General features: G+C 34.6%; 1 protein-coding gene across 1 annotated transcript in view; it reads left to right on the top strand.

The window, feature by feature from the left end:
* LOC106876991 (leucine-rich repeats and immunoglobulin-like domains protein 2) overlaps positions 1–10512 on the top strand; it is a 155069-nt gene that overhangs the window by 134826 nt on the left and 9731 nt on the right. Inside the window, exons 16-18 of the mRNA XM_052971872.1 lie at positions 1–131; positions 1261–1713; positions 7674–7793. The exon at positions 1–131 is cut by the window's left edge and continues 75 nt beyond it. Of these exons, the coding sequence (XP_052827832.1) occupies positions 1–131; positions 1261–1713; positions 7674–7793 (704 nt within the window). The remainder of the gene's footprint in view (positions 132–1260; positions 1714–7673; positions 7794–10512) is intronic.

The raw sequence follows: 10512 nt of genomic DNA, 5'->3' as shown, positions 1-10512 counted from the left end.
TATGCTTGTCATGCCATCTGATGATGTTTTCTTCATAGTCAAAGTCAAGAGCTCAGATGAAGGGACATATAGTTGTACTGCCACTAATGAAGCAGGAACAGCAGCTGTTAATGCTACTCTAAAAGTTTTAGGTTTGTACCATTCTTCATTATGCTTTTTCTTAATTATAATTCAGCCTTTTTTATTTCTTCTAATTCTCCTCTATTTTGTCATTTTTTCCCCCTCATTCTCCACTTCCTCTCTCTTCTCATTTTTTTCTTCTGCTCCTTATTTTTATTTTCTTTTACTCTTTTCATCAATTCTTTCTTTCATCTCTCTCTCTCTCTCTTCCTCCCCCTCTCTCTATTTGAAACCTCCTCGCTCCTAATTAAAAATTTTAATGAATTTTCCATGTTTTATAATATTTTTCATTTCTTCTATCTCTCTCTCTCAATATAAATCTGTCTTATTAGATTATCTACATGTCAGTTTACTTAAACTCCTTGGATAGTCTTTGCAACTTGAAAAGAAATTGGAGAAGATTTTGCTTCAGTAATTCTCCAGAGAAGCCTGGTTTGTTGTTATGAAACACTCTGGAGATTCTTTCATAATTTATCTTAGATTAACAAATAGTATAATTTAACATCATTAGAGTACTGAACTAAATATTTTACAGTATTTAGTTTCAATCTTCTTGATCCTGAATTTAATACTACTGGCTCCAACTTTATGGTAATAACCTACCACATTCTCCATCAACAATCCTTTACGCTGCTCAACTTTAGCCTTGTTCTAACATGTGTTTCCATTCAAATTTCTTTCCCTTTTCAAGTGGATGTGGTCACTTAATCACTTTTCAAATTGTGGTCAATGTAACACGACTCCTGGCTTAATACCACCACCTAGTTCTTGGGTTCCTTTAGTAATGTTCATTTTGTTGCAAGTAAATTAGCCCTGACTCCTGGTTCACTCTTTGCTCTGGTTAGACATCAACCCCATTTATCCCACCTGTCTAAGAGGGCCTACAATGGTCTTGCGGACACTAGAATAAACACTACTAAAATTTTGAGCTTGGTCCAGTTAATTGTAAATAATAAAGTTGAGCAAAGTACAGGATTTTGGTAGAGACTGGTAGGCCATTACCATAGTTGAAACCAGTAGTATTAAATTTTTGAAAATGAGTTTGCTACCTATCTCTAAATAATTCTATCTAAAATATGATGTTGAAATTGTATTTGTTAGTTTGGTTTTCATTCAATATTTCCTAAAATTTCTTCACAGAAATTCCTTCTTTCACTCGACCAATGATTCCACAGAAGGTTATCAGACTTGGAGAAACCACGGTACTGGAGTGTATGGCATCAGGAAGTCCAAAGCCTAAACTGACTTGGCTGAAAGATAACATTTTATTGCGACCAACTCGTAGGCATCACTTCACAGCAAGTGATCAACTATTGGTAATTATGGATACTGTAACATCAGATGCAGGAATATACACCTGTGAACTGTCAAATACACTAGGCTTAGAACGTGGCACTACCAAATTGATAGTGTCTTCATCAAGGAATTTAGACCCTGCAGCATACAGTGATAATGGACTAGAAAATAGCAGCACCACTACTGGTATTATTATTATTGCCGTTATATGCTCTGTAGTCGGTACCTCACTAGTGTGGGTCATAATTATTTACCAGACCAGAAAACGCCCAGAAGAATACAGTGCTACACCAACAGGTAAGATACATAATATTAAATTTATTTTTCAAAGTTTGGTTGAAAGCTTGAGAAGTATTCGTTAGTTTGGTTGATGTTCAACTTTCCCTGAAAAGTAGCTGCACACATGTCATAGTCATGTGTCTTTGTGTCAGTATTAATGTCCCCATCCCCTCCAACTGGTGTTGGTGTGTTTGTATCCCTGTGACTTAGCAATTTGGTAAAATAACTGATAGAATGTGTGCCAGAATTTCAAAAATAACCAAGTACTGAGGCAGTTTAACTAGAATACTTCAAGACAGTGCCCTAGCATGACTGCTGTCCAATGACTAAAACAAGGAAAAGATAATATGTAGAGCATCAGAGTTGTAACTAGGGGGGGGGGGTTCTTAAGCATTTCATTGGTTACTCAACAACAAAACAAGAATAAGCTGAGAGCAACATGGTGCTGGTGTTACAACTCACTAGTAACTTAGTAGTTTGTTGGTTTCGTATTTAAAGCACATATTTTCTCTGTTAGGATTAATGTTAAAAGTGTAAAAATGGTCAATAATGAATGCATTGTGAGTTACAAAGGACAAGTGCAGAGTGACAGTACAAGTAGCAGGAAAACAACCAAGAGGTCTGAAGTTCATATCTTGTCTTCAGCAGTTTTGAGTTAATAGCCAAGACACTTACCTCTCAGATAGCCCTCTCTTCATCGTGTAGTTGTAAATGGCTACTACAGAGCTGAAATAACTCAAGCTTCTAGCAGAGTTCAACTTCAAATCTTTCAAGAGATCTGGAGGAACCAATTCCAATGTATCATTCTTTGAATTATGATGGGGGAAAACCAGTTCTTCTGTAATGCCCTACAGCCAGAGAATTTATGTAACTCCTTAAAAACACGTGTGTGTTTGTGTAGGGTTATAAATAATGACATACATAATGTTGATATGTATTTGTAACAAAGATGATAATTGCTCATATTAACAAGTGATGTTTCATAGTTGCTCAAACTATCTAGAAATAGCAGCTGAAAATTTCTCTCAAATCACTCCTTATTCTCTTAAAAATAAAGTGAGACACTTTGGCTGCAAATGTAGTCCAATGCTTAAAAAAATGAAAGAGTGGATGATCATATCAGAATATATCTTTTAACAAAAGTACAAGTATATATTTTGTCAGTTAATATATATAAATAGATTATATTTATTTTAACCAACACTTTTCATGTTGGTATGGTTGAATGTTTTGACAGGAACTGGCAAGCCAGAACACTACTGTGTTATAGCCTGGTTTCTATGGCTTGATGCCCTTTTTAATGCCAACCACTTAAAAAAATGTACGAGATGCTTTTTATATATTATGTTGCATCAGCACCAGTGGGGTCACCAAGTAACTTGCAAGACATGACTCCTCAACTGAGTTGGGAGTTGTATTGAAGGGGAGTAGCTTTGTGCCAAATGACGAAAGGTTTCGTTTCTTTTTTTTTAACATCTATTTTTCCATGGTTGCATGGGTTAGGTGAATATATCATTGAGGCATTGTTTTCCAGCCAGATGCCCTTCTTGTCTTCAACCCCTTTTCTGTTTTTCAAGTATGAGATCCTGTATTCTACACATAATTGAAGGTGCAAAGCAAGCAGGCAATTTGTTGACAAAAGTGACAACAACACTGTTCAGTCATTTTTGTAGAGCCCACATATTAAACACATACGCAGACACACTTTTACACACACAACATACCTACATGTGTGTGTGTGCGTGTGTATGTAAAACAGACATCTTTCAGTTTTTGTCTACCAAATTCACTCTCAAGATTATAGCAGAAGGCACTAAAAGTTCACTTGGGAAGGGAGCTTCTTAACCTTACACGTATAATGTATTTATATATCCTTTTTATTTTATCTTTTACTTCTTGAAGTCATTAGGCTGTGACTTTTTTTTTTTTAAGCCTGGTACTTATTTTATCAGTTTCTTTTGCCAAACCGCTAGTTTACAGGGACGTAAACACACTAACACCAGTTGTCAAGCAGTGATGAGGGACAAACAGATACAAACACACACATACACATCTGATGCTTCTTTTAGTTTCCTTTTACCAAATCCAATCACAAGGCTTTGTTCAGCCCAAGGCTATTGTAGAAGACACTTGCCAAAGGTGCCATGCAGTGGGACTGAACCCGGAACCATGTGGTCAGGAAGCAAACTTCTTGCCACACCTGCACCTATACAAATATATATTCTTTTATTCTTTTACTTGTTGCAGTCATTTGACTGCAATCATGCTGGGAATATGTATATTTTTCTTAAAGATTATCAGAAACTATTATCCCTTAATATCCACCATATTATTTTGGAGGGGGCCTAACTGAAATATCTAAATTAGTCTGCTAAGACATATTTTTCTCTCTGTCTGCTTCCAAATCTCAAACTTTTCTCAAATAACTTGAAACAAGTCATTGACAGAGCTTCAATACATTTGCTTTCAACCTGCTATAAATACCATCCAAGTACCCCTTAAATCACACCCTACCATCTGGTGGGGGGGGGCGTAAAGAGCATATCGAATAATGTACTCCTAGATGCACTATGTCATATCGCAGTTGGAAAACCTCTGATCTGACTTCACTGGGGTTGGTGGAGAGAGGTCTAAACAATAACAACAAAAATTTCCAGAAACAGCTTTTTAAAAGAACATATCCAGTCCACCATGTTTTTCTCTTAGCTGTCACCTCTTAATTAAAAATATGATAATTGGGACATTTTTCTCTTCTGCCTAATTCTAAACTTTATTTATTATTTATTTATTTTTTTCTCTGTTCCTCAAAATGGTTCATTCCTTATTTTTGGTATCTCTTTTTACCTGTCTCCTCATTCTGCTCCCTCTCTCATTCATGTTGATAAGGGAGGGACATGTACACTCTGGCTGAGCTACTTGCACACTCTTACTTTCTTTTTTTTTTTCTTTCATATTTTCTGACAATACACTTAGTAATATACTGTCATGTAAACATATGGTGTTTATTTTATAACCATATCCCACATTACCTTATTAGTATGTTGTTCAACACACTCTGATTTAGTACTCCTAACACCCTTCTTCCACTGTTCTGTTTGTTATTGGGTTAATATTGTGCACGTATATAAAGTAAGTGACTTCCCCCCTCCCCGTACTGTAATATACATAACTACTTTTCTTTTTTCTTATGATCTAAGGGGTCTTTCAAAGATTTTTTTCCCTCATTTTTGTTCTTAATAAGCTATTTTGTCATCAGAGTACTGAGTATGAGTAGAAACCATTTGTAATCTGTTGTTCAACATTACTTCAGTTTCGTAAGAGAAGAGAGCTAATGTTAATTATATCTTGAATCAAAGAGAAAACTTTGAAACAAACAAAACTCGTTTTTCTCTCACTTCACAGAAATTATTTCTTCGCATTCTCTTTTCTTTTTTTCTTCATCAGCTTCAAAACAATGTTTGTTCAGTCACATTGAAACTGGACTCATTTCACATTTTACTACTTTATTACTCTTTAAAGCTTCTGAAATTTCCCACATTATTTTAATTTTCATTCCCTTGTTTCTAGTGCTTTCTCGGCGTATTTTCTCACGGACTCACTTTTCTTTGTCATTCTTCCCATAATCTTGCCTGTAAACTCCTCCTACATAACACACACACACACACACACACACACACACACACACACACACACACACACACACACACACACAGTCTCATTTAATCACACTTGTTATCGTTTTATAATTGTATATTCTATGTGGGTTGCTAGAAAGAGGTAGTTTCAAACTGTATTTTCTCTACATAAAACTTTTTAATTTACCCACTGTTACCACAACCATCACCATCATCAAGAGCAGTTTTAATGCCAGGTCCAAAGAACAATAACTTATCAGTCATTGTTTGATATTCCAAAAGACAGTTTTATGACATTTACTTTCTTCAGTGTTTGTGTTTAATTTATGTAGGACTTGTGTTCCATAAGACTCATGCTATATCCTCATTGGAGTTGGTGAGATTTGACTTTCCATGTGATTAGCTGATACATGTGTCAGTATATTTAGACTGAGTGTGACCATGTGAACAGTTTACTGATGTAAATTTCAACTGCTTTAGCAATTCTATTATTTGCTTATATAATTATAAGTTTTTTTTCCCAAAATTAGCTTTATCTGTTTCAATATGTTAATATATTACTTGAATCTCCAGGTTTCAATTCTGACCTCTGAGGTTAATTAGTGAAATCTTGAAGCTCTACTTGGTTTTCATGATAGTAATTGAATTCAGTGTGCATATAATATATCAAAATATAATCAAAACTGGATTTTTAAGAGGGTTTTTTTTTCTTTGACAACTGAACTTCCAAGTTTTTCTGTGACAATTGTAAAAATTGTGTGGAAAATTTATTTGACAATTGGATGGAATATAAGTAGTAAAAAAGAAAAATACTTTTGATGTTAGAGACTATTATAAGGCCCAGTTTAAAACAGAAGAAATGTTGATAGGACACAAGTCATATATTTATTTCTTGCCAGATAAGTGCTGTAATCTGCTCACTCGGCAAGTAATAGATATATTTTTGTAGTTCTACCAGTTGACTATTGCTGTTTTCTGTTGCAAATTAGTAATTATGTCAAGCATTAAAAAAAAATTTTGTAACCCAACTTTTAAGAATGTAACACATTTTATCACTGTTAGTAAAAAAACCGAAAGTCTTTTACGAAATCATAATAACACTGAGAATTTCTGAATTAAATAATGAACAATAACTGAATAAAGAGAGACTGAAGTTATATTTGTACAGCTTTATGAATTAACTGGCATTTCATCGGTTACAACGACAAGCGTTTCAATTAATCTAATCAATGGAACAGCCTGCTCTTGAAATTAATTTGCAAGTGGCTGAGCATTCCACAGACATACGTAACTTTAATGTAGTTCTCAGGTAGATTCAGTGTGACACAGCTGGCCCTTTGAATTACAGATACTACTCATTTTTGCTAGCTGAGTGGATTGGAGTAACGTGAAGTAAATTGTCTTGCTCAAGGAGACAACGTGCTGCCAGGTATTGAACTCATGACCTTACAATTGTGAGTCAAGTAACCTAACCACTAAGCCACACACCTTCACACAGCTTTATATAACCAAGAGTTAAGCATTGTGAAATAGCAGAGACTTTGTGTAGTAGAAGAGAGAGAGAGAGATAAACAATGTTACTGGCATACTGGCACTTTATAAGCACTGACTTGAATGGAAAGGGGTGTGCTTTGTTATTTTGGTGCAAAGATTAGCATAGTTTAAGTTCTATAAGCAGTTTCATGCACACTTTTTTTGTTTTGTTATTTTGTTTTCATATTTATAAAGTGTTGAATAAAAATAAATATATAGTCTATTATCAGAACCCTTAACAACTTTTTCTTTATCATCTGCAACTAATATCAAATATTATTTACATTATTTATATTTTACGGATATTTGTCCTCATCTTGTTTGTTGTTAACACAACGTTTCGGCTGATATACCCTCCAGCCTTCGTCAGGTGTCTTGGGGAAATTTCGAACCTGGGTTCTCATTCCTAACGATGTTACTATTATTATATTATTGTTATTATTATTACTATTATTAATCAGGTCGCTGCCGTGAATCGAGCTCGGAACCTTGGGGTTAGTAGCCCGCGCTCTTAACCACTATGCCAGTAGGCATATGGCTGGAGGGTATATCAGCCGAAACGTTGTGTTAACAACAAACAAGATGAGGACAAATATCCGTCAAATGTAAATAATGTTAATAATTCCTCATCTCTTAAATATAGAACTAATATCAAATAGTCCTTACCAAAAAACCTCTAGCCTTAAAACCTTTTCCAATCTCCTTAAGCTTCAGCTACCACATCTGCTTTATTCTCTCTGCCGACTCCCTTCCTTCTCACTGTCATTTGGTAGTCATCTATTTAAATTCCACTTCTAATCATGTTTGTAGATGAGACCACTCTACCTGAAGTGGCCAGCTCAGGGTATAACTCTGCTGCCGATAAGGATGGAGGCTTTAGTGATGCCCATCTCACTGTGACTGGATATCAATATCAGTTTGCTGGGGCAAGTAAGTACTTCATAACTGAATTCCCTTACTTTCCCAGTTATATCATCAGTTATCTTCTCTTGCTATTTACATCTCGCTTCACCACATTCAAGATATCTTGATACCAATCCATATGTATGTATGTGTGTATATATATATATATATATATATATATATATATATATATATATTATACAAACACATACATATACACACATTTACATATACGTATGTGTATCTATAATATCTATATATGCATATGTGTGTGTGTGTGTATTTAACTACTCAGTTATTTGGTTAATTGTTCAGTCAATCAATTAGTGAATTGGCTCCAGGACAGATCTGGAGTAGAGAGGATACATCATTGATGTGGTTAGCAATAATGATAAAAGGACTCTGATGAACCTAGTTGAGTGATTGATTGATCGATTGATTGACCAAACAACCGATTAGTTAATTTATCAAATGGTTAACTAGTTGATTAATGATAATAACAGAAATGAAACAGAGCCAGTGTGTGTGTTTATTATTGGCATAAAGACCCTCTTGAGAGACAGTAAAATTCTGTTTCAGCACACAAGTTCACTTCAAGAATCTTCCAAACCGAATACAAAAACTGTGTGTATGTGTGTATGTATGTATGTATGCTTTTACACATACATATGATGTGTACAGATGTCTGTGTATATATGTATGCTTTTACACATACACATAATCAATAGAGGTGGAGAGGTTGGCATAAAGTTGGTGGTAGATTGATATGATTATAATAGGTAGTCTGTTATTAGATTTTCTAATAATCAGAACTGACAAACAGTAGAGATTTTGTATTTTTAGTGTCACAAAGACAATAAATCAATCTGTTTATAAAGTGTAATTTTTTTCTTCCTTTTTGCTTATTTTGGAGACATATTGACAATGTTTAATGGATGACATAACAGTTAGTAGGCAAGACAATTTTTGGTTAAATTTAATTCAAAACTTGATATCCTAAACCGTTTCACAAAATCTATGAGATATAAAAAGTGTTGTCTTTACAGCAAGCAAAATTATTTTGGTTTTTAGGATATTTGCAAGTGAAAAAAAAAAAGATCCCCTTGCTTAGTGGAAAACAATATGCAGGAAATTTAGGAAAGAATTGGTAATACCATTTAGTGGTGTATGAAGGGAACTGATATGGTGGTTTGGTATGTTCTACTCCTTCTGACACTTTGACTACATCACAGGCATTCGTAGATACAGTTATTTGTTGTGGTCTGTTTTATTGCAAATATGACCTTGCTTGTAAATAGTCATGGGTTGATGACAGGAGGGGCATTCAGCTGCAGAAAGTCTGCCTCTGAATTCCATCTGACCCATGCAAGCATGGAAAAGTAGACGTTAAACTATTGATGATAATGATACATATATATATATATAGAGAGAGAGAGAGACAGATAAGCATGTACATACTTCTTACATATACACAAATACACACACACACATATTTGTTGTAGTGAGGAATGACAAAATATTCCAGTTATATTACTCAGTGACTGAAATTATATTTCCATGGTTAATAGTTGTTGTTCAGACAAAGATAAAGTTAAGAAATAAAGGTGAATAGATGCCAGAAGAGACTTGAGGTGGTGATCATTTGAAATATGGAAGAGGGCTCAATAAAGGGAGATCTGGTTGTCATATTGAGTCAAAGAAGCAAATCTGTAAAAGTTCCTTTGTTAATGTTGTATTGCAAGCAAGGCAATGGAGAAAACCTGAAACTTTTTTTTTAAATACATGCAACAATAATTTGTTGTTGGTTGTGGTGTTATTTAACAAAGTCTGGTTTAGCTAAGAGTGAGATAATTGATCTAACAGTATTGGTATAGCATTGCTCATATCTCCACTCCCGATACCATGTTGCACCTTCTGTAATCTCTTCAATCAGTTACATTTTGATAGCTGAATGCTAAAGAGTGGGGAAAGAACATTTTAGAAAGTTCAATATTGGCATGGTGTGTATTATACAGACTGAAACTCGGTGCTGCTTTAGAGCTTCGAATAATGTTATTGGGAATCAGTAAACTGTTAGAGATTAAAACAGAGGTGTAGTTGGTTGAATCAACGGTCAGTTTTACCCTTTAGCACTCAGAATACTCTTCGAAATGTGATGCTTATTTTACTCACTATATTTTGAATTGATCATGCAATTGTCTCATAGCTTTGAAATTTTGATGTGATTGTATATTTTTAGAATGACATTGTAGGGTAAGTGTGAAAGGCCAGCTCTGACCAGATAGAATATTTGGGCAGGATATGACAAGTTTGAATGCTAAAGGGTTAAAACCAAATGAATGGAGGAGTTCATGGTTTATCTATCACTAAGCACTACACTATTTATTTAACAAAGAGACAGTTTTCAATAGTTTGTTTGACTACTATTTTTAGCCAACTGAGAGCTGCTGTATAGAGCTTTCCTCATTGGTTCAATCTGCTGACAGGTTGACCCCCACTGATGCAGGTAACAGATGCACTTATTATGTAAGTCACATGTTATGATTCATTGTCTTGTTGGACCTGAATAAACCTGCTCCACCCATGCCCTCCTCTTGTCAGTAAACCCAACATTACTATATACTCTTTTACTCTTTTACTTGTTTCAGTCATTTGACTATGGCCATGCTGGAGCACCGCCTTTAGTCGAGAAAATCGACCCCAGGACTTATTCTTTGGATATATATATATATATATATATATATAT

Source organism: Octopus bimaculoides, chromosome 11 (genome assembly GCF_001194135.2).
Source record: "Octopus bimaculoides isolate UCB-OBI-ISO-001 chromosome 11, ASM119413v2, whole genome shotgun sequence".
NCBI classification, from domain to species: Eukaryota; Metazoa; Mollusca; class Cephalopoda; order Octopoda; family Octopodidae; genus Octopus; species Octopus bimaculoides.
This window is presented reverse-complemented; position numbering and strand designations above follow the sequence as displayed.